Genomic DNA, 26,010 nt, shown 5'->3' on the forward strand with positions numbered 1-26,010 from the left:
TTAAACAGTTAGAAATAGAACTACCATACAACCCAGAAACCCCACTCCTCGGAATATACCCTAGAGAAATAAAAGCCTTCACACAAACAGATATATGCACACCCATGTTTATTGCAGCTCTGTTTACAATAGCAAAAAGCTGGAAGCAACCAAGGTGTCCATCAAGGGATGAATGGATAAATAAATTGTGGTATATTCACACAATGGAATACTACGCATCAATAAAGAACAGTGACGAATCTGTGAAACATTTCATAACATGGAGGAACCTGGAAGGCATTATGCTGAGCGAAATGAGTCAGAGGCAAAAAGACAAATATTGTATAAGACCACTATTATAAGATCTTGAGAAATAGTGTAAACTGAGAAGAACACATACTTTTGTGGTTACGAGGGGGGAGGGAGGGAGGGTGGGAGAGGGTTTTTTACTGATTCGTTAGTAGATAAGAACTAGTTTAGGTGAAGGGAAGGACAATGCCCAATACATGGAAGGTCAGCTCAACTGGAGTGGACCAAAATGAAAGAAGTTTCCGGGATAAACTGAATGCTTCAAAGGTCAGCGGAGCAAGGGCGGGGGTTTGGGGACCATGGTTTAAGGGAATTTCTAAGTCAATTGGCAAAATAATTCTATTATGAAAACATTCTGCATCCTACTTTGAAATGTGGCGTCTGGGGTCTTAAATGCTAACAAGCGGACATCTAAGATGCATCAATTGGTCTCAACCCACCTGGATCAAAGGAGAATGAAGAACACCAAGGTCACACGGTAACTAAGAGCCCAAGAGACAGAAAGGGCCACATGAACTAGAGACTTACTTCATCCTGAGACCAGAAGAACTAGTTGGTGCCCAGCCACAACCGATGACTGCCCTGACAGGAAGCACAGCAGAGAACCCCTGAGGGAGCAGGAGATCAGTGGGATGCAGACCCCAAATTCTCACAAAAAGACCATACTTAATGGTCTGACTGAGACTAGAGGAATCCTGGCGGTCATGGTCCCCAAACCTTCTGTTGGCCCAGGACAGGAACCATTCCCGAAGACAACTCATCAGACATGGAAGGGACTGGACAGTGGAGAGGAGAGAGATGCTGATGAAGAGTGAGCTATTTGTATCAGGTGGACACTTGAGACTGTGTTGGCATCTCCTGTCTGGAGGGGAGATGGGAGGATAGAGAGAGTTGGAAGCTGGCAAAATTGTCACGAGAGACTGGAAGGGCTGACTCATTAGGGGGAGAGCAAGTGGGAGTACGGAGTATGGTGTATATAAACTTACTTGTGACAGTTTGACTTGATTTGTAAACGTTCACTTGAAGCTCAATAAAAGTTAATAAAAAAAATTCAACTGCATTTCAGGAATAGGACAAATCAAAGACATGGCACTGAAAAATTTAAGAAATATGTATAGTATACCTTCTTTTTAATGGTTTGGTCAAATACATACACATGATAATTAATGTATTAAATTCAATGTTTGAATATGATATCTTAGTCTTAGGTTTCAAGACTTTTGTAAATTCTTATTCCTATGGCTTTTTAACTGGAATCATTCACTAAGACAAAAAAACGAATAAATAAAAATAATAACTTACTGCTTCATTTTTTTAAGGGTATTATTTTCCTTAACATGTCCTCTACCTCGTTCTTTAAATCTTCTGCCTACTTGAAGACCCGAAGCATTCGAAGCATTCAATCTGTAATTTGATCACTAATTTTCATCACATGTTTTTTAGCAGTTATGAAATAAACCTATTTTTCTTAGGCATTACTGGTGATACTGTATAAAATATTTCCAGATCATTTCACAAATGAACAAAATCTATTAGATATGGAAAAAAAAAGAGAGGTAGAAATTCTTTCATTCCTTTTGATCCCTTAAATTTCATTGTACAGTGGTTTAGTTCTCAGTGGTTATCAAATGAATGCTTATCAACACATAGATGGTAATCAACAGTAGCATGAAGATAAAGATCAATTGAGCAGCACAATATGTAAGACTGCAAGCGAGTGCATATGAAGAATTTGTTAGAGTTAAAAATATATTTCTGGCATGTGTTTGTGCTCTTCCTTTTGTTCTGTCCCAGCCCAATCAGCCTAAGGCTACTAGGGACACACTACTGGTCCAATGAAGTCAGGATTATCAACCCACTGCTGTAAAGGAGGCTGAAAACCAGAGGAATAAACAAAGTAAAAGGTAGAATTAATATAGATTTTGCAGAAAGGTAGAGTTTCAGTGAAATTTAAAAGAAAGAGTATTTGGATAGCCTGAAGGAAAGGAGGGCTGTATTTAAAATGGTCAAAATCAGATCTGAACTGTAAACTGGACCAAAAGACTCTGTTTCTTTAGAAAATGCAAAACAAAGATATATGTGGAATTTTGTGCTTAGAAACTCCTTATCTGAAGCTCGTTATTTGGGTTGGAAAATAAGGCTAGGTAGACATGATTTTTTTTTTTAGATGTGATATATACAGTTCCTCCTAGCAAGGGTTGAATATTTCATTCTTCCCCACATAATTTCAAACAGCAAAGTTTTTGAGAGTCAAAAATTTTAAAGAAGAAAGTTTCTCACAGTAATAAAGCAGTAATCACTCAAACAAGGGACTCAGTTGTATGATACTTTATAATGGGAATATGTCCTTGGTTGAAATTAATTCTTATTATATTTAAAGCTGAAAACCAGAAGAAGTAAAAGAACTGAAGATTTCAAAGGGTGCCTCAAGAAAATAAGTTATTATGATGAAATGTGCTAAGAGCTCTCAGGGTATGTTTATCAATCTTGAAAACAGAATATGTTCATCAGTTTTAACAAGATACGTTCATTTGATTGTTTTTGGAAGAATAAATTTAAGTGAAAGTAAATGAATAATGAAATCAGCCTTCTGGTTTCAGTGGGCCTATTCACCTAACTGGAGCCCTGGTGGTATAGTAGTTAAGAGTTTGACTGTTAATCAAAAGGTTGACAGTTCAAGTCCACCAGTTGGTTGTTAGAAACCCTATGGGGCAGTTCTAATCTGTCCTGTAGGGGCGCTATGAGTCAAAATCAACTCAACAGCACCTAACAACAACAACAAGAGTCAACTAGCTTCTTGTAAATTTAGTTCATATATTAAAAAAAAAAAAACCCAGTGCCCTCGAGACAATTCCGACTCATAGCGACCCTATAGGACAGAGTAGAACTGCCCCATAGAGTTTCCAAGGAACGCCTGGCAGATTCGAACTGCCGGCCCTTTGGTTAGCAGCCATAGCACTTAACCACTAAACCACCAGGGTTTCCCCTATGCTATAAACTAAACTTTTAAGTTTAGTTTATAGCATAGCTAAAATATTTATTTGTTATACTGCATAGATTTTTAACAACATTTAGCAAGATGACCTATGGTATCATGACTAAGAGCATCCTTTATATTTTCGTAATGCAAAACTTGTTATTTTTTGACAGCACAATTTCTGCTGAAAGTTTAGGGAATGCCCTAACATATTTTAAACACCGAGGATTTTCCAGGGAAGGTAATCATTTCTCTTCAGCTTCTTCAAAAGGTTCATGAACACATAGTTGCTGAAGTTTGCAAAGGTCTGTACTTCTTAGATACTAGGCAAGGCTATATCCAACTCTGATTTGTGAACATCACTTCTCCGTGGATGACTTTTAGTTATTGCATTACAAATTCTTTGATCATTTTTCTCTGTTGTAACACATCTTACTTATATCATGGCCATTCTCACGACAGCACTGCCAGTGACATATCTCAAGTACCGCAGTTGCATCCTTCTTCCAGCAAAAGAGTGGGAAAAAGATGTTTACAAATTGGTCTGCCAAAGAACCTGGCACTACAAAATATTCCGAAAGGCAAGTGGTTATCATGCAACCCTTGTTAATGGAACAAACTTTCTGCCCAAAAGCATCAGCCCTCCTGATTTTTCTGTCCCAATATGAGTAGGCTTTTAATACTGGAGAGTTTGGGCTGCTGCCACCACTTACTCTACCACCCCCTCCCAGTCCGCTTTCTGAGGGTATTCCATTTATATTGTTGACTGAATTGTGGTATTGTTTCCTAATAGGGTCAGATGCAAAGAGTACCTGGAGGTCTGTAGACTGAAAATAATGAGCTATTGCAAGGCATACCTTTCTGGTACGTTCAGGGCCTTATTCATCAAAGTGAAATCTGACAATTCTGAAATCATTACAATAAATAATTAACTCTGTTGGATTAAATTTCAGTTTCTGGTTATGACCTAGGACTTTCTGCATCCTCTGTGGTCATTTACTTTGACAATTTACTCAACACATGTTAAAGGAACATGTTTGCTTACCAAGAAAAAGTTTTTTTTTTTAATTTTTTTTTATAATGGAATTTCTGTAATGGCATTGGATCATCCCTAATAAAGAACATTTTGGAATTACTTCATATCAACTTTTTCCCACAAATCATATTGATCCGTACCTGTTCCAATGCATTTTTTCACAAAATTAACTTTATTTGTGACAATTTCTTCTGGCAAAAGTAGTACATCCAGGTTTTTAAATCTTTGGTTCCAAATTAATCTTATCAACAGTCCGGGCAGTAGCAGGAAGTAGGATATGACGATGGGTCTGGGTGGCTGAAGGGAGAATGCAGTGCCTCCACCTTGTTGCACCACCTGGTCACGGCCCAGGACTTATAGCAAGCCAGGCCCATGCAGACGCCAACTTGGTTTCATTTTTCGCCTCCTTCCTCTTTTTCTTCTTGTTCTTCTCCCCTTTTTCATCTTCTCCTCCTTCTCCTCCTTTTACTTATTATACTCCTCTTATTTCTTTTCTTCCTCCTCCTTCTTCTCTTCTTCCTCTTCTTCTTCCTTCTTTTCTTTCTCTTCCTCTTCCTTCTCCTTCCTCTTCCTTCCTTCCAACCTTCTTCCTCTTCCCTTTCCTCTTCTTCCTCTATTTTCTTTTCGGCTTTCTCCTCTTCTGCTTCCTCCTGTTTCACTTCATCCTCTTTCGCCTCCTCCTCCTCCTCCTCTTCTTCTTCTTTTTAACTGATAACTTTTGAAAGAAAGAATAATTTTGGTGATAAAGTATATGATTATTTATAATTATCTCCTGGTGGCAAATTGCTGGAACAGAAAGCCAATGCTGAAGGATTTTTAAACCACTAACCCATTCTGCCAAATTTCTTTCTTAAAAGAATTAAATTCATGTACAGAACTTCATTTCTGGATAGTCTGTTTCACAACGTCTTAACAGACTGAAAGATAATTTCAGCATTTAAAAAGTTTTTCATATATTCATCTACAAAGATAAATCGGTAGTATTAACATATTTAATAATGGATGCAGCACTGGAAGTTCATACTTGTCTATGCCAAGAAATTTGTAAGACAGCTACCTGGCCAACTGACTGGAAGAGATCCATATTTATACCTCTTCCAAAGAAAAGTAACCCAACTGAATGTGGAAATTATTGAACAATGTCGTTAATACCACAAGCAAGTAAAATTTTGCTAAAGATCATTCAAAAGCCATGCCATTCTCGTCTTCTTCCTCATCTTTCTGCTCCTCTTCTTATTCTTCCTTTTCTTCCTCTTCCTCCTTTTCTGCTTTCTCTTCTTTCTCCTGTTCTGCTTCTTACTCTTGTTTTCCTTCTTCCTCATCTTCCTCTTTTTCTCCTTATTCTTTTTAACTGATAATTTATGAAAGAAAGATCAATTCTGGAGATAAAAATCTATTATTATTCAGGATTATCTTCTGGTGGTAAATTGCAGGAAGTGGAAACAGAAAGTCAATGCTAAAGGTTTTTTGAGTCCCTAACCTTTTTTGCAAAATTTCTTTCTAACAGAATTATATTCATGTACAGGGCTTCATGTTTGGTAACCTATTTCATAACATTTTAACCCATTGAAAGATAATTTTGGCATTTTAAAAATATTTTTCATATATTCATCTACAAAAATTATTTGGTAGTATTTATTCATATTTCTAATTTTTTAACTTTAGGGGTTTTAACTTCTCAAGAGAGGATTTTTTAAAAATAAATAATAGGCACATACGTACTTGTACTATAACTTATACCTTTTGCAACTGAATATACAAATGGACAATGTCCAGACCATATATGCAACAGAACTCTGACTCACAGTCTCTGAAGTAATGATCCCTAAATAGTCAGAATTTGATTAATAACGGCTAGTTTTACCTCCACTTTCAACTCAGGACGAGCCAAAACAAAGTCAAATATATTCTCCAAACCAGTCATATAAGATTGCCTGCTTCACGTTACCCCCCTCTAGGTTCTCCTTGCCAAAGTCTTCCAATCAGGGCATACCTGAAGTTTACCTTTTTTTCCACTAAAAAGCTCTCCAACACCAATACCTACATTAAGTCTTCGTCAAACACAAGTGATGGTTGCTGACTCCCTTGCTATGCAAGCTCTGAATAAAAAGGTTAAAAAGTTGGTGGTCACTAACCAAGGCCAAACCATTCTTAGATGATTGCTACAGATGTTGTAGTTTGGCTTCCTGGATTTATTATGTAGGTCCTATTGTACCATACGGAAACCCTTGTGGCATAGTGGGTAAGAGCTATGGCTGCTAACAAAAAGGTCAGCAGTTTGAACCCACCAGGCATTGCTTGGAAACTCTATGGGGCAGTTCTATTCTGTCCTATGGGGTTGCAATGAGTCGGAATCAACTAGACGACAATGATTTATTATTACTATTATTGTACCACATGGGTCCCTGGTGGCAAGCATTTTCTTTGCACTGGGAAAATCTGCTGCAAAGACCTCTTCAAAGTGCTAAAAAGCAAAGATATCACTTTGATGGTTAAGGTGTGCCTGACCCAAGCCATGGTCTTTCTAATTAACTCTTATGAGTGTAAAAGTTGAACAATAAAATAGACAAAAGAATTGATGCATTTAAATAGTGGTATTTTTTTTTTATAGGTGAAGAATATTAAATATACCATGGACTGCCACAAGAACAAGCAAATCCATCTTGGAGGAAGTACAACCAGAAGAGAGGATTGTAAGACTTTGTCTTGCTTTCTTTGGACACGTCATCAGGAAAGACCAACCTCTAGAAAAGGACACCATGTTTGGTAAAGTAGAGGGTCAGCAAAGTTGACGGAACACTCCAGGAGATGGATTGACACAATGGCTGCCAGAATAGTCTCCAACATACTAAAGATTGTAAGGATGTCACAAGACTATGCAACGTATTGTTCTGTTATACATATGGTTGCCATGACTCAGCAGCAACTAACAACAATTTTATTATAGTCTTCAACTTGGTAAGAAAGTTACTTGGCTTGCTCTTCTTGCCTCAAAGTATGTTGATTTTTTACACTAAAAATGATTGAAGCAACACATACCATATCTTCCAAAGGAAACTCAAATATACTGAAGCCCCACGTCCGTAATTAAGACAGCACCAGGAAAACTTTGCACAGCAGCCACAGAATTAGCTGAAAGACAGCATTGCAGCCATTAGCAGGGCCCAAATGTCAACAAAAGGCACCTCAACTCTGCCTCTAGCAAGTAGGCAGAGTGTAGTCTAGTGTCCTTTCATTTCATCCTAAATGGCCTACCCAAACCTGTGAAGGTTCTATATGAAACACAAACAAGTGCCTAGCAACTAGGACAGATCATGCTGGGGCTAGGGGAATGATAGCCTCTCTAATTGTTCTCTGGTCACTGCACAAGGTATAAGGGTTATAATTCATTCATAAAAAAAAAAAAAAAAAAAAAATCATTGGGAAAATTGTAACCGTTGATTATAGCCATAGCAGACTAGCCCATGAGCTGTGACTACTCCAGGCCACACAAGAAATGTAACAGATCCAATCAGTGCCAGGCCCTAACCAAATCTATACTACAGAGTGGGAATAAGCCTGGGTTTCCAGTCCTGGTTCTGCCACCTGAATAGCCTCATGACCTAGGCTTCAACATTACAAATAATATTTGAGGAAAGCAATGTAGATCCTAAGTCATCTTGCTAAATCTACCCTATTTAAGCCTTACTGTCCTATGAGGCTGACAATGTTATGAGGTTGTTAAATATCTTCTAACTGATACAGATAAGGTTAGAAAGGTTAAAAGGCTTGTACAAGAACACAAAGTATTAAGTTGCAGGATTGGACTTTAAATCAAAATCATCTGACTCCAAGTGCGGTTATCTTTTTGTTTCTGTAAACAGTTACGTATTTTTTAATGTGGGCACTTTCTTTACCCTGTACTTTAAAAAAAAAAAATTAAAAACTGTTTATGAGGTTCATGCAACTCAAAAGTTCTCTATCACATTTTCATTCTTCTTGATTCTTAATACAACAGCAAAGTGAACATTTTTTTAAGTATTGCCCTTTTACTTAATGAGCATTGTTATAACAACTTTTATGTGCCAAATAGTAGTGCTACAGAAACAAGGAGCTCACAGATAATTACAGCATACTGAGAAAAACAGTGTTATAGCAGCCAGTACAAGCTTAGAGTGAACATCTAACAGCAGGCTTGGAAGTGGACATGGTCCAAAAGCTCAGTAATATTGGAAATGACACCTGAACTAAATTTTGAAAGATGAGTAGAAGTTAGTTCATTTCGAAAGATAGGGCCAAAATGTGGGGTTTTCATGGGAAAGGAAGCAACATATATAAAGGCCAATAAAAATAACACTATGCTTTGTGTATGTAATGCACATTTTACATATGGTTGAAAGCTCGAATGTAACAATGGAATGATAAGATATCAAATGAACAGGTTGTCAATGAACAGCGGTATTAAAAAATATGTGCAGTTTACCTAGGAATTTTGGATTTTCTTCCGGTTTAAATGAAAAAAACCAAACCCATTGTCATCAAGTTGATTCTGACTCATAGCAACCCTATAGGATAGAGCAGAACTGCCCAGTGGGGTTTCTAAGGAGCAGCTGATGGATTTGAACCGCCGATCATCAGGTTAGCAGTTGAGCTCTTAACCACTGTGCCATCAGGGCTCCAGTTTAAATGAAGAGCCTCCAAAATAGTTCAATGAAGGGGAATACGTTTCATTCAAGAAATGTATTTAATTGAGGACTGGGAGAGGAAGAAGGCCTACACGTCTTCATCCCTTCCCCTTTGCATAGTTACTGTAACTGCCTGCATCTTTACATTGTATTCCCATTAACATAGATTTATAATTATTGTTTGACTCATTTGTTTTTTAAACTATATAGTTAAAAGGGAGAAGCTACAACCCAGAAGTACAATAATATTGTGTTTTTATTCATCTATGAAGTTACTGTTAATAAGGTTCTTTCTTTTTTTATTATGGCTTCTGGTTACTGTCTGGTGTTCTTTCATTAATTCTAAAGAACTCCTTTTAACATTTTTGAAAATCCCGTCTACAGGTAATGAAATACACTACTCCTCACTTATCAGCTATTTCTTTATCCAACACTTCACATTTACAACAATAGTAAAACATCTACTGTCCAACTATTTTGCACCTTAATATTATACATCTGGCAGTAACAAAAGCCAGTGTGTGAGAGTACTGCAGGCTGTGTTGGTTAAAGTTATGTGTCGACTTGGCTAGGCCATGATTCTCAGTGGTTTGGCAGTTATGTACTGATATAAATTGGCAGTCATGTAATGATGCAATTTGGCAGTTATTTAATGATGTAGACATCCTCCATTTTGTGATCTGTTGTGATCATCCTTCATTTTCACATAACACTGATATTCACATAACCACCTGGTCTTTGGAACCTAACCATGTCTATAAGTGAGGAGTAGGTGCACATTTGCTTTTTTTAAAAATAATTAAAAATTTTTTTTTTTATTTTTAAGTGAAAGTTTACAAATCAAGTCAGTCTCTCACACAAAAACCCATATACGCCTTGCTACACACTCCCAATTACTCTCCCCCTAATGAGACAGCCCGCTCTCTCCCTCCACTCTCTCTTTTCCTGTCCATTTCGCCAGCTTCTAACTCCCTCTACCCTCTCATCTCCCCTCCAGGCAAGAGATGACAACATAGTCTCAAGTGTCCACCTGATCCAAGAAGCTCACTCCTCACCAGCATCCCTCTCTTACACATTGTCCAGTCCAATCCATGTCTGAAGACTTGGCTTCGGGAATGACCACCGGGGTCCTTCTAGTCCCAGTCAGACCATTAAGTCTGGTCTTATGAGAATTTGGGGTCTGCATCCCACTACTCTTCTGCTCCCTCAGGGGTTCTCTGTTGTGTTCCCTGTCAGGGCAGTCATCGGTAGTAGCCAGGCACCATCCAGTTCTTCTGGTCTCAGGATAATGTAGTCGCTAGTTTATGTGGCCTTTTCTGTTTCTTGGGCTCGTAATCACCTTGTGTCCTTGGTGTTCTGCATTCTCCTTTGATCCAGGTGGGTTGAGACCAATTGATGCATCTTAGATGGCTGCTTGGTAGCATTTAAGACCCCAGACGCCACTCTTCAAAGTCAGATGCAGAATGTTTTCTTAATAGATTTTATTATGTCAATTGACTTAGATGTCCCCTGAAACCATGGTCCCCAGACCCCTGCCCCTGCTACGCTGGCCTTCGAAGCATCCAGTTTATTCAGGAAACTTCTTTGCTTTTGGTTTAGTCCAATAGTGCTGACCTCCCCTGTACTGTGTGCTGTCTTTCTCTTCACCTAAAGTACTTTTTATCTACTATCTAATTAGTGAATACCCCTCTCCCACCCTGCCTCCTTCCCACATCTTGTAACTGCAAAAGAGTGTCTTCTTCTCAGTTTAATCTATTTCTCAAGTTCTTATATTAGTGGTCTTATGCAATATTTGTCATTCTGCAACTGACTAATTTTACTCAGCATAATGCCTTCCAGGTTCCTCCATGTTATGAAATGTTTCACAGATTCCTCACTGTTCTCTATCGATGCATAGTATTCCATTGTGCGAATATACCATAATTTATTTATCCATTCATCCTTTGATGGGCACCTTGGTTGCTTCCATCTTTTTGCTATTGTAAACAGTGCTGCAATAAACATGGGTGTGCATATATCTGTTTGTATGAAGGCTCTTATTTCTCTAGGATATGTTCCAAGGAGTGGGATTGCTGGATCTTATGGTAGTTCTATTTCTAGCTTTTTAAGAAAGCGCCAAATTGATTTCCAAAGTGGTTGTACCATTTGACATTCCCACCGGCAGTGTAGAAGTGTTCCAATCTCTCCACGGCCTCTCCAAAATTTGTTATTTTGTGTTTTTTGGATTAATGCCAGCCTTGTTGGAGTGAGATGAAATCTCATTGTAGTTTTGACCTGCATTTCCCTAATGGCTAATGATCGTGAACATTTCCTCATATATCTGTTAGCTACCTGAATGTTTTCTTTAGTGAAGTGTCTATTCATATCTTTTGCCCATTTTTTAATTGGGTTATTTCTCTTTTTGTAGTTGAGTGTTTGCAGTATCATGTAGATTTTAGAGATCGGGCGCTGATCAGAAATGTCATAGCTAAAAACTTTTTCCCAGTCTGTAGGTAATCTTTTTACTCTCTTGGTGAAGTCCTTGGATGAGCATAGGTGTTTGATTTTTAGGAACTCCCAGTTATCTAGTTTTTCTTCTACATTCTTTATAATGTTTTGTATACTGTTTATGCCATGTGTTAGGTCTCCTAACATTGTCCCTATTTTTTCTTCCATGATCTTTATCTTTTTAAATTTTATATTTAGGTCTTTGATCCATTTTGAGTTAGTTTTTGTGCATGCAGTGAGATATGGGTCTCATTTCATTTTTTTGCAGATGGATATCCAGTTATGCCAGCACCATTTGTTAAAAAGACTGTCTTTTCCCCTTTCAACTGTTTTGGGGCATTTGTCAAATATCAACTGCTCATATGCGAATGGATTTATGTCTGAATTCTCAATTTTGTTCCATTGGTCCATATATCTGTTGTTGTACCAGTACCAGGCTGCTTTGACTCCTGTGGTGGTATAATAGGTTCTAAAATCAGGTAAAGTAAGTCCTCCCACTTTGTTCTTCACATTAGCTTTTGCTTATCTGGAAATATCTTAATTTCTCCTTTGTTCCTGAAGGGCAATTTTGCTGGTTGTAGAATTCTTGATTGAAGTTTTTTTTTTTCTTTCAGTACTTTAAATGTGTAACCCTACTGTCTTCTGGCCTCCACAGTTTCTCACGAGAAACTGTCTGTTAATCTTATTAATAGTCCCTTTTAGGTGACAAATTCCTTCTCTGTTGATGCTTTCAAATATTGTCTTTATATTTGACTTTTAAAAGTTTGATCATAATGTATCTCCATGGTAATATCTTTGAGTTTATAAATTTTTGAGCATCTTGGATGTGTGAATTCATGTCTTTTAGCAAATTTGGAATGTTTTTGACCATTATTCCTCTAAGTATTGTTTCTGCCCCTTTTTTTCTCCTCTCTCTTTCTAGGATTTTCATTATGAAAATATCAGTATGCTTGGTGATGTTTCATGGGTCTCTTAAGTGCTGCTCATTTTTATTCATTCTTTTTACTTTTGACTGCTGTGACTGAAAATTTTGCTTTGAACTCGCTTTAAGTTTTCTGATTCTCTCTTTCTTCTGCCTGCTGAAATCTGCTGTTGAATACCTCGTGTAGTGTGGGAATATATATATATATATATGGAGTATTTTATAATCTATGTTTGTGTATTGTACACTGTTGGAAAAAAGTGATAGGGATGGCACAGAAGTAATGTCTACAAAAAAAAAAAAAATTAGTAAGTATGGAGCCCAGAAAACAACTCAAAGGGGTTTTGGTTCTCTACTGTGACAAGAGTGACAACAAAATGTTGTAAGATACACAGATACTACTTTTTATTTGGTAGTGGTAAGATAAGAACACCGGTTGGGTTGCTTGCACTTTCTTAATGAAGTATACGGAGCAGTTCTTCCTGGTGTTGAGAAAGGTGACATAAGGTCATTTAGAGTGGTATCATGAAAACACTAGGAATGTGTGGTAGGATTCCTTCTCAGTATTGAGTGTCCATCTAGGGTTTATGATACCAGTCAACGGAGCTGTGTGTTGATATACAGCTATGTTGAGCTGTTCAGTTTCTGGCATTGAGGGCAAGATGTTTAGTTTCAAACAAATTCATAATTTCTTTTCTACATAGGGAAGAAAGAGAATAGGAAAGTAAATCAGATTTCAGGGACTGAATAAGGATTATGAAAACAGAACAGGCTAAGGAAGAAATGAGGTCCCAGTGGAGTAGTGGGTAATGAAATTGTGGATGCTAGATAACCTCCATTTGAAGCTTCAGATTCATTCTTAATGCTTCTCCATTCTGTTTTTCAAGAGGCAGAATCCTGGGAACTATGTCACTCAGGTACTTGTCCTGTGTCTGCCAGGTTGGCTCAGCTTATGAAATACGAGTGCTGGAGGAGAGAGAAATCAAGAAATTTACCTTTACTTCATCCTTGCCAGGCCATAGGTTGGAATTTGCTCTCTTCATATACCTAAGTACACATCTATTGTCACTAATGCTATTGTCACCAATAGCCACTCTTGTTAAGTACTGGAAACCAGTCTTACCCTTTCAAATTTCTTACTTTTGCCAAACCTGTTATATATATTTTTGGGTACATAAGTAATCTCTCCCCACGTGTCTGTCAGTTTGTTGTACCGTGGGGGCTTGTGTGTTGCTGTGATCCTGGAAGCTATGTTCAGATACTAGCAGGGTCACCGATAGAGGACAGGTTCCAGGTGAACTTCCAGACTAAGATAGACTAGGAAGAAGGACCCGGCAGTCTACTTATGAAAAGAATTACCCAGTGAAAACCTTATGAATAGCAGCAGAACATTGTCTGATATAGTGCCAGAAGAGGAGCCCTCCAGGTTGGAAGGCACTCAAAAGAGGACTGGGGAAGAGCTGCCTCCTCAATGTAGAGTCAACCCTAATGATGTGGATGAAGTAAAGCTTTTGGTACCTTCATTTGCTCATGTAACACAACTCAAAATGAGAAGCAGCTGCAAATATCCATTAATAATCGGACCCTGGAATGTACAAAGTATGAATCTACGAAAATTGCCAATCCTCAAAAAGGAAATGGAATGCATAAACATCAATATCCTAGGAATTAGTAACCTATTTTCAATCAGAAAATCATATACTCTACTATGCTGGGAATGATAACTTGAGGAATGGTGCCGCATTCATCACCAAAAAGAACATTTCAAGATCTATTCTGAAATACAACTCTGTCAGTGATAGGATTATATTCATATGCCTACAAGTAAGAACAGTTAATATGAGTATGATTCAAATACATGCATCAACCACAAAGGCCAAAGATGAAGAAATTGAAGATTTTTATCCGCTTCTGCAGTCTGAAATTGATCATGCAACCAGAATGCACTGATAATTACTGGCCATTGCAATGTGAAAGTTAGAAACAAAGAAGGGTTGGTAGTTGGAAAATATGGCATTGGTGATAAAAACAATGTCAGAGATCCGATGATAGAATTTTGCAAGACCAACAACTTCTTCACTGTAAATTCCTTTTTTCACCAACATAAACGGCGACTATATACAAGGACCTCACCAGATGGAATGCACAGAAATCAAATTGTGGAAATAGACGATGGGAAAGCTCAATATCATCAGTCAGAACAAGGCCAGGGGCCACCTGTGGAACAGACCATCAATTGCTCATATGCAAGTTCAAGCTGAAAATGAAGAAAATCAGAGCAAGTCCATGAGAGCCAAAGTATGACCTTGAGTATATCCCACCTGAATTTAGAGACCATCTCAAGAATAGATTTGATGCATTGAGCACTAATGACCGAAGACCAGACGAGTTGTGGAATGACATCAAGGACATCATCCATGAAGAAAGCAAGAGGTCATTGAAAAGGCAGGGAAAGAAAGAAAAGACCAAGATGCATGTCAGAGATGACTCTGAAACTTGTTCTTGAGCATCGAGCAGCTAAAGCAAAATGAAGAATTGATGAAGTAAAAGAACTGAACAGAAGATTTCAAAGGGCGGCTCCAGAAGACAAAGTAAAGTATTAAAATGACATGTGCAAAGAGCTGGAGATAGAAGACCAAAAGGGGAGAACACACTCAGAGTTTCCTAAGTTGAAAGAACTGAAGAAAAAATTCAAGCCCCGAGTAGCGACAGTGAAGGATTCTATGGGAAAAATATTAAACAACACTAGAAGCATCAAAAGAAGATGGAAGGAATACACAGAGTCATTATACTAAAAAGAATTAGTCAACGTTCAACCATTTCAAGAGGTAGCATATGATCACAGATCGATGGTACTGAAGGAAGAAGTCAAAGCTTCAATGAAGGCATTGGCAAAATAATAAGGCTACAGGAATTGACGGAATATCATTTGAGATATTTCAACAAACGGATACAGCGCTGGAAGTGCTCACTCGTCTATGCCAAAAAATATGGAAGACAGCTTCCTGGCCTACCGACTGGAAGAGATCCATATTTATGCCTATTCCCAAGAAAGGTGATCCAACCGAATGTGGAAATTATCAAACAATAGCATGAATATCACAGGCTGTGGCAGTGTTTTGACAGGGAACTGCCAGAAATTCAGACCAGACACAGAAGAGGATGTGGAACCAGGGATATCATTGCTGATGTCAGACGGATCGTGACTGAAAGCTGAGAATACCAGAAGGACGTTTACTTGTGTTTTATTGGCTATGCAAAGGCATTCGACTCTGTGAATCATAACAAATTATGGATAATATTGTGAAGAACGGGAATTCCAGGACACTTAATTGTGCTCATGAGGAACCTGTACATAGATTAGGAGGCAGTTGTTTGGACAGGACAAGGGGACACGGAGTGGTTTCAAGTGAGGAAAGGTGTGCGTCAGGGTTGTATCCTTTCACCATACCTATTCAATCTGTATGCTGAGAAAATAATCCGAGAATCTGAACTATATGAAGAAGGACGGGGCATCAGGATTGGAGGAAGACTGATTAAGAACCTGCGTTATGCACATGACACTAGCTTGCTTGCTGAAAGTGAAGAGGACTTGAAGCACTTACTAATGAAGATCAAAGACCACAGCCTTCCGTGTAGATTACACCTCAACACAAAGAATACAAAAATCCTCACAACTCCAGTAAGCAATATCATGATAAATGGAAAAAATTTGAAGTTGTCAAAGATTTCATTTTACTTGGATCCACAATCAACAGCCATGGAAGCAGCAGCCAAGAAACCAAAAGACACATTGCATTGGGCAAATCTGCTGCAAAAGACCTCTTGAATGTGTTGAAAAGCAAAGATGTCCCCTTGAAGATTAAGGTTCACCTGACCGAAGCCATGGTATTTTCAATTTCATCATATTCATGTGAAAGCTGGACAAGAAATAAGGAAGTCCGAAGAAGGACTGACACCTCTGAATTGTGGTGTTGGTGAAGAATATAGAACATACCGTAGACTCCCAAAAGAACGAACAAATCTGTCCTGGAAGAAGTACACCCGGCATGCTCCTTAGAAGCAAGGATGGCAAGACTGCATCTTACATACTTTGAACATGTCAGGAGGGATCGGTACCTGGAGAAGGACAACATGCTCGGTAAAGTTCAGGGTCAGCAGAAAAGAAGAAGACACTCAACAAGGTGTGTTGACGCAGTGGATGGAACAACGGACTCAAGCACAACAATGATTGCAAGGATGGCACAGGACCGGGCAGTGTTTAGTTCTGTTGTGCATAGGGTTGCTATGAGTTGGAACCAACGCGATGGCACCTAACAACAACAATAGTAAGTAATATCAGACTGATAGTCCTAAGATTAATTGTCACGGGTGCAGTGTTATATCACCAACTGGATGTTTGAATACCTACTTCCTCTTATGCTAAGGAAACCCTGGTGGCATAGCCGTTAAGAGCTACGGCTGCTAACCAAAGTTTGGCATTTGGAATCTACCAGGTATTCCTTGGAAACTCCATGGCGCAGTTGTATTCTGTCCTATAGGGTCACCATGAGTCAAAATCAACTTGATGGCGAGTGTAGTTTTTTTTGTTTTGTGTTGTTGTAGACCAAAAAGGATGTAACATTTATTGAAATCGGTATATTCATCCAGGATTTGGAATTAATGTATTTCCTGGAAGGCCAGGATATAACAGTAGTTTTCTAGATTGGCTGATTGCAGTCTGCAGTGTTTTAAATACTGACTTCTTGTCTGCAGTGATAAAAAAAAAAGTGATAGCCCTTGTTTTATTTCTTATATTGGTGATCTGTTTCTGTTCTCTTTCTAGCTGTGTCAGTCTTGTTAGAATTTTATTGAATTCTTTGAAGAACCAACTTTTTGCTTCATTTGTATTTTCTAGTGCTTTCCTTTTCTCGGTGTCTTTAGTTTCTATTTTTATTCTTATTATTTATTTTCTTTGACATGTTTATTTTGTTTAATTTTCTGGAGTGCTGATTATTGATTTGAGACCTTTATTCTTTTGTAGTGTAAGCATTTAGTGCTATGAAGTTTCTCTGAGATTTCTTCTTTGAACTGTGAACATTTAGAGATGTGTGGCATGCTCCCCACACATTTGGAGATTTTTCTATTGTCTTTCTGGTATTGGTTTCTAGTTCAAGTTCATTATGTTCGGAGAACATTCTCTGTGTGATTTCAGTATTAAAAAAAAAAAAGTTGATGTTTCTTTTATAGCCCAGGAAATGATCAATCTTTGTGGATGGGCACTTGAAAACAATGTACTCTGTGCTACAGCTGGGTGAAGTGTCCTACACCTGTCAATTGCATCTAATTGGATGATGGTATTGCTGATTTTCTGTCAATTTACTGAAGTACTGAAGTCCTTAACTATAATTGTGGATTTTACTATTTCTACTCTGAGCTGTAATTTTTTGCTTCATGTATTTGAGTCTATTGTTTGGTGCATACACATTTAGTATCGCTAAGTTTTCTTAGTAGATCAACACTTTTATCATTATGTGATGTGTGCTATTGTCACCAGTTGTTTTCTTTGCTCTGAAATCTACTTATCTGATATCAGTATAGCCATTCTGTGTTTTTATTGATATTTGCATAATACCTCGTTTTCCATTCTTTGATTTTCAATTTAAGTATGGTTCTTTCAGACACTACATAGTTTGATCCGTACTTTTTGTCCACTCTGCCAATCTCTTTTGATTGGTGTATTTAGATAATTTATGTTTAAATTAACTTTTGATATGCATATGCCTCTCATTTTATTATTTTTTGTTTATTCCTCTGTTTCTCATTCTTCTTTTTCTTCTTTCTTGTCTTCCTGTGTGTTATGAACATATTTTAAAATAATTTTTATTGTGCTTTAAGTGAAAGTTTACAAATCAAGTCAGCCTCTCACATAAAAACTTATATACACCTTACTACACACTCCAATTACTCTCCCCCTAATGAGACAGCCTGTTCCCTCCCTCCACTCTCTCTTTTCATGTCCTTTTCACCAGCCTCTAAACCCCTCTACCCTCTCATCTCCCTTCCAGGCAGGAGATGCCAACATAGTCTCAAGCGTCCACCTGATCCAAGAAGCTCACTCCTCACCAGCATCCCTCTCCAACCCATCGTCCAGTCCAATCCATGTCTGAAGAGTTGGCTTCAGGAATGGTTCCTGTGCTGGGCCAACAGAAGGCCTGGGGGCCATGACCACCGCGGTCCTTCCAGTCTCAGTCAGACCATTAAGTCTGGTCTTTTTATGAGAATTTGGGGTCTGCATCCCACTGCTATGTATTTTTTTTAGAATCCTGTTTTGATTTATTTATAGTGTATTGAATATATTATTTTGTGTAATTTTCTTAGTGGTGGCTATAGTTATTGCAATATATATTGGTAACATACTAAGCTACTGGTATCAGTTTTTTTAATCACCTTAAGTATACTGTAGACACTTCTACTTAGGTTCCTTTACCCCACCCCACATTTCAAATATAATTGTTTTAATATACTTGTGTTAAGTATTCCTTCTACATACACTGAGCTCCACATTAGTTTTTGCTTCAATAGTCAAATGTCATTTAAGAAACTCACAAGGACTAGATAAGATAAATAAAAGAAAAATGAACTAAATGCAATAGATTACGTATCTCAATTTTTCCTCATTTCAATATTTTTTCTTTTTTCCTGAAGTTTTAGGTTTTCTTCTGGCATCATTCTCTTTCTGTTTGGAAAATTCCCTTTCGGCATTCTTTAAAGATAAGAATGCTCCAACAATATTCATTGCAGCACCTTTCACAGTAGCCAAAATGTGAAAACTATCAACATGTCCATCAATAGCTGAATGGATTAACAAACTGTGGTATATATATAAAGTGGAATATTACACAGCCATAGGAAACCCTGGTGGCATAGTGGTTAAGTGCTATGGCTACTAACCAAACGGTCAACAGTTCGAATCCGCCAGGCGCTACTTGGAAACTCTATGGGGCAGTTCTACTCTGTCCTATAGGGTCGCTATGAGTCGGAATCAATTCGACGGCACTGGGTTTTCTGGGTTTATACAGCCACAAAGAAAAATGAAGCTCTGATGCATGCCACAACATGGATGAACCTTGGAAATATTACTTTGCCTTGAATGAAATAGGTCAATTGCAAGAGGACAAATACAGTATGATCTCACTTATATGATACAAACAAATGCAAAAAGACCAAAGATGGTTACCAGGGGCAAGAGGGAGAGGGAAAGCGGAGTTTTCATTTGCAGAGGAATTGATTTATATTGATGGTGGTAAAATATTTGGAAGGGATAGCAATAATGGTGGCACAACATGAAAAATGTAATCAATATCATTGAATAATACATGAGTAAGTTGTATTGGTGAATGTATTCAGTGTATTTTCACCACAATAAGAAGGACAAAAAAAAAAAAAAAAACAGTAGGTCTGCTAATGACTTGTTTTAGTTTTCTTCATCTGAGAATGAAAAGCATCCAGTGCCATTGGGTTCCCACTCATCTCTGATGGTGCCATCAGAGGAAAATCACCTGCTTGGGCCACCTTCACTTATCAGGTGGAGAGTCAAGTGATTTCAAAGATTGGGTGCCTTCTGCCACTGGAGACAGCCCTGGGATCTCCAGCCATTCTACCTTACTCTTTCTATCTTTTAGGGTTCCCTTATGATTGTCTGCCGTATCACTTCCAGGTTTTTTGGTTGTACTTAAGAGACAGAAACAGGGAAAGATGAGTCTATGCCACCTTGTTTCAAATCAGTGTCATATGTTTTAATTAAGATAATACCAATCAGTTGCTGTAACAAAAATCACAAAATATCTGGTGTGAAACAAATATTTATTTCTTCCTCATTTTAAAATCCATTGGAGTCCATGTGCTTCTGGATGGCTTACCCTAAGAAGTGACTCACAGACACAGATAACTCTATCTTAGAGTTACCACATCCCAGTAAACCACATCTATGGCATAAAAATCATCACAGGAGGAGGAGAAGAGAGGACTGAAGACTTGTGTGGAATGTGTTAAAGGGTCTGGCCTGGAGAAGGCTTTCATCATCTCAATCTACATTCCAACAGCCTGAATTAAGTCACATAAACCCTGGCATAACCTGTGGTATAGCTTTACTAATATTCCTGTATCATATCAATCTTTTTGAGAAATATGCAGATACTGTCATTCTATACACACAGAAATAAATGTTTAAGAAGGTTATAAAATTTGCCAAATTTTAGTTTTTTTAAAATGGCACATTGAGGAATTCATTTTTTGCCATAATGAAGGGTGTCTACCCTTTCATAACAAAACCCATTTTCTGACTTAGGAGCTTGAATTTAATTTGTACAAGTGTTTCTGAACTCAAATATGGATGGCATTAATGTACAATTACAATTGTTGGGGAACAAACCACAATATTTGCCCACCGTCTTCTCGTTTCATTATCATTCTTACAGGGCAATAGACGCAGAAATAGGCAATCGATGACATCAATTAAAACCCTCCCTTAGGGTCATAAATTATAAAATCTAAACTACATTTCTGTAAATTTTGTTATTTTCTTTTAAAAACAATATTTACAATATGTGAAATAGTGTAGTTAATTGCCATCTTGATGAAAGTGAACTTTAAAATGTATCACACAAATGGAAGTAGTGGCCAACACTACTGCATGCACCACCCAGCATAGAATGATGGCATATGGGATTCTATATAATTTTTCTAATATAAGACAGGTATAGTGGAAGGTTAACTACTTAATAATATCCATATACCAATAAAAATATATAAGTGCAAATATCTATGAAATTCAAGGAAGGAATTTTTAATTATATTCCTATAATTTTTTTAATTAGATAAAAATTGACTGAATTTTTACAAAATCATTAATTGGATGAAATGAAGACTCCTGTGACACAGACCAGACAGCATTTTGTTCTCTTTCACATAAGATCGTCATGAGTCAGAGCTGACTCCTGGCAACTAACAACAACAGTGGATATGATAAGAAAAATTGGGGTAAATCACATTGTATATATAAAAAAAAATTGACATAGAATTCTAGAGCTTTTTACAACCTGGGAGAAACCTATTCTACCTCCCATAGACTTAAAAACTAAATGAAATAAATTAATTCAGCAGAATTAAATTACATACCTAGTAATATTAAAAGGACTCTTACTTTAGAATGGGAAATAAAAATTGAACATTTTATAACTTTGTCTTTTTCACTACTTCATATTGCCACCAAGTTTCCACAGGAGTTTTTTCAGAGCTGCCTTAATTTCTTTGTTCCTGAGGCTGTAGATGATGGGGTTCAGGGTGGGAGGCAAAACTGAATACAAAGCAGAGAGCAGCAAGTCCAGCAGAGAGGGAGACAGCGGCACTGGCTTCAGATAGGCAGTGGCTCCCGTCAGGAGAAAGGTGGTCACGACTGTGAGATGGGGTAAGCAGGTGGAGAAGGCTTTTGATCGGCCTTGAAAGGATGGGATGCTTAGCACTGTATTGAAAATACAGGTATATGAGAAAAAAATGGCAACAAAACAAAAGAAACCATAAAATATTCCAATTGCCACACTAACATCAATAGTTATGTGTGACTTTGAGCAAGACATCTTTAATAGTGAGGGGACGTCACAGAAAAATTGAGGGAGGTTTCTGGAGCCGCAGAAAGATAAAGAGAATATGCCAGCTGAATATAAGCTTCCAAAGGATCCTCCAAGGAACCAGGAAGCAGCTGCCATCCGTAAGCAGACTCCTCTGCCCATGACAGCCTCATAGTGTAGTGGGTGACAGATGGCCACATAGCGGTCATAAGACATAGCTGTGAGGATGAACACCTCAGCGCCAGCAAAGTGAATCACCAAAAAGACCTGTAACACACATCCTGGCAAAGAAATGGTGTTCTTATTAGTAAGAGAGGTGAGAATGGATTTGGGGACTATGATGGAAATGAGACAGAGATCAAAGAAGGACAAGTTCTTCAGGAAGAAGTACATGGGAGTGTGAAGATACTGGTCCAGGGTGACAAGGACAATAATGAGAAGATTCCCCATTACAGTCACCAAGTAAATTAGCAAAAACAGAAGGATGTGAAGGACCTGGAGCTCCTTGGTGTGGGCAAATTCCATGAGGAAGAATTCCATCTCCATTGTAACATTGGCCATGTCCTTGATTCTACGGCACCTCCTACGGGTTGAAGGAATTTATAACATTAACTAGCATCTGGGAAGCTGTGCTTTTTTTTTTTTTTGCAGATCACACATTTACTTTTTTGAAAACTCTCCTTATACTACTATTTTCTGAACATCCACATTGTTTTTCAGTTTGCAGTGAAACGGTCCTGACTTCTAAGTGAAACTATGTAATACACATGCCCTCTCTTCAAATAAAAAAAGGTGGTGATATTATCTCTTTTCTTTAGACATCATATATAAACTGATAAATCCTAATTTTATAACAAATTTTTATACCTATAACAGAGTTGATTCATCCTATGAAATACAAAATGGTAATTCACATTTCTTTTTGTCTAATTCAATTGAAATTATCTATTGTGATTGGTCATACAATGTAAAACATGTCCTTTGTGGGAAGATGTTTTAAATGCAAATATGTACAATTTATCTTTAAGTGACAGAAAAACTGAGAATGTGGCAATAATGAATGGAGAAGAATTTATCATTTGTTAGTGAAAACTTCAATTCAACAAAAACAATGACAAGAAAATGGTTCATTAACTGAGAGTACAATACTCAATTCAATCTTCTATTACATGCTCTGTGGAGAAAAATAGGTAGATAAGAAAACAGAGAAAAAAGGATATGTTAGAAGGAATATTAGAAATGTACCTTTAGTGGGGCATGAAAAATAGAAACAAAAGTAATAAAGGGAGATAAAAGGCCTAATTCTTTTCACGATCTAACAAACACACTTAAATTCACATAAACCCTTACCCCCAATCACTCCACTCACCCCATATCATATATGTTTGAAATCAGGGACAGAGTCTGAAGAGAATAAATCTTCACTACAGAAAGAAAAGGGATACAATGTGTAAAAAAAGATAATATGAAAGTGACAAATTGATATTTCAAGGAGAACGAATACTTCTTTCACTTAGAAAAGACAGGTGTTAAAATGTATTCTGTTAAAGGGAAGTAGGATTTTAAAATAAAAATAGGGAGGAACTATTAGAATACACCTCCTCCTCACTTAAAGATCATTTCATTATCCGACATTTCACATTTACAGCAATAGTAACAATACTACTAGGCAACTATTTTGTGCATTAACCTGGATTTCCTCCCAGCACCCAGCTCCGGAGGTACAGAGCCATCCCAAGTCTGTCAGGCTTGCAGCTGAAGCAGCCAGCTCTCCGGAAGGCCTCTTTCTGGTCGCGTTCCCACTGCCAGAGCCACTTTTGCAGCTCTGTGTGTGAAAGAGGCGACTGAGGCGGATTTTGAGGGAGCCCTTCTGAGAAGGGTGGGGGATTAGTGGAGGGGCCCAGGAAGAGGCGGGGGCGGGGAAGATTGCTAGTGCTGCTCCCCTCTACTCAAGGGACCAAGTCCTGCAGCGGGAAGGGTTCTGGGGGTAATTTGGGGTCTGGGGGCTGCAGCAGAAGCCGGCTGCCCTCTCCTCCTCCATAACCCATGCTGCTGAGCTCCTCTTCTGAGCAACTGTTAGTCTCCAGGCTCTCAAGCTCTGATTCCAAGCCACCCAAGACCAGCTGCAGGTAGCTGGTTTCCCCAGGGTTCACCTGGGTTTACCTGCAGGACAGCACCAGGCAGCTGGGGTGCTAGAATGGGCGACTGCAGGGGAGCACGGGAATGGGCTGCGGCCCCCACCGATGATCTTGACCCCGGGCACCGCCAGTTGCTGGAGCCCCAGAGCAGCTAATTCTGCCTCTAGTCCAGCAGCAGGGTCCCAGGTCTGCCAGAGTGCTAGCCTGGAAGGCAGAGCTTGGGGTCTAGAATACAGCGGTGCCAGAGCCACAGCAGTTCCTTAAGCGTGGGCACCAGGCTGCCTCCATGCCCTGCTTATGTATAGATATGTGAACATACAGAAAATCAGGCTTAAAGCGTTAAGAAACTTAATCGAGATCTCCAACTGGTAAGGGGCAGAGCTAGAATTCTAACCTGCCTAAATTTCTATAATTATCCATGTAAGATATTTGACCAATCAAAAATTAACCAGTTTTACTAAATCAGAATTTACTAACCAGGCTCTTGGTTGAAATTTTCTCAGATTTTTTTAATAAGCACGTTACTGTGTGCCCTGTGATTATAGAATAAAGACTATGAACATGGGAGATAAATTTCTGTTTTGAAAGTCCAATGACCTTTCAGTATTCACTTGCTCACTAATGTGTATGGTAACATAACAGTGATGAATTTAGTAAGAGTATTCTAAATGATGACCAACTGCAGGCGTCAACATTAAAGTTTAGCCTCAGTGTAAGACTGCAAATTGAGAAAGACACGAGTAGACAGAATTTTGGACATCAAAAGACCTTAGTGACCACAGTTCTTTTTGGGGGGGCACATCCTACCCTAGCGTAGATTTTCTTGTTGTCAGGTGTGATGAGGACACTGGGAAGATTCCAATTCTTTTCCCTTCACATTTATGAACCCACAACACTTAGACTCACCTGGCCAGATGGGAAAGTTTGCACCTTGCTGCATTCTAAGGTTCGCTTCTTTTTTGGAGCTGATATCTGTAGGGCTTCTGCTTTCCAGACAATGAAAAGAGAATCTCTGTGAAGAACAGCAAATCTGATACCTCTTCTTAACTTTTTGAATTTGGTGAAATCATTTCCAAAGGGTTAAAAGTTTCTTTTAAGGAAAAGCAGAGTGTGGGAATGAGATTCTCCTGGGAGGTATTAAAGGCAGTCCAAATGCTGAATTTGTACTTCTAAAGCACTGTGACCCCAGAACTAGTAACTCTTGCCTCTCTTTTCACCAGTTATCACCCTTCTGATAGTAAGATAATAGGGGAAGTCTCACTGGGCCTCATCAAATAATAAAAATACTCATGTCACTGCACTTTATTTAGCATTGCACGATTTTAAGTTCTCTGAGTTGATTTTGGCTTATTGCCCACTTCTCTGTTTCTTCTTTATGTAGAACCCATTCATTTATTGACCAAGCTGTCATTCATTCAGCAATTTAGAAAGCTGTGGTTTAAGGGAGTTTTCAAAGAGTGCATCAGGGTCCCGCTACCAATTTTTATTCAGAATACTGGTTGATGATATTGTACATACTAGAAATAGTGCTTGGTACAGAAAAATATTTCCCTTTCTGCTTAGAATTTAAATGTATAGCCTAAGTAACTATATATCAGAGTACTCTTACTTAATTAGAAAACTGTTCTGATATTACTGGTGATCTACATAAAGACAAACTGGAAATTCTTGGCATACTGAGATAATGATTTCCCTTTAACTCTATTTCTCTGGTCTCTCCCACTGAGTGACAAAGTGTGTTGTTAAAAAACGCCTTGCCTCTGTTGCAGATCTTATGATGGTCCCTGCATTTGCTAGGATGTGACAGGAAAATTAGGCAAATTCCAGTCCTACCATTTTGTAGTTCCTGTGATTTGGAGAAAAATATATGATACTTATACAAAATTTGAA

At 38.2% G+C, this 26,010-nt stretch overlaps 1 protein-coding gene and 1 pseudogene across 1 annotated transcript; both read right to left on the reverse strand.

The window, feature by feature from the left end:
- Positions 1–1,859: 1,859 nt before the first annotated feature.
- On the reverse strand, positions 1,860–5,134 carry LOC135229169 (myotubularin-related protein 10-like; annotated as a pseudogene).
- Positions 5,135–21,607: 16,473 nt separating this feature from the next.
- On the reverse strand, positions 21,608–23,777 carry LOC100661684 (olfactory receptor 14K1-like). Its single transcript, XM_023541860.2, has one exon. The coding sequence runs from the start codon at positions 22,541–22,543 to the stop codon at positions 21,608–21,610; it is 936 nt and encodes a 311-aa protein (XP_023397628.2). The 5' UTR covers positions 22,544–23,777.
- Between the last annotated feature and the right edge of the window lie 2,233 nt (positions 23,778–26,010).

This window comes from Loxodonta africana, unplaced genomic scaffold (genome assembly GCF_030014295.1).
Source record: "Loxodonta africana isolate mLoxAfr1 unplaced genomic scaffold, mLoxAfr1.hap2 scaffold_106, whole genome shotgun sequence".
Taxonomy (NCBI): Eukaryota; Metazoa; Chordata; class Mammalia; order Proboscidea; family Elephantidae; genus Loxodonta; species Loxodonta africana.

Bases quoted from the DNA above. Each gene is read 5' to 3' on its own strand.
- LOC100661684 (XM_023541860.2), bottom strand. From the start codon at position 22,543: ATGGCCAATGTTACAATGGAGATGGAATTCTTCCTCATGGAATTTGCC.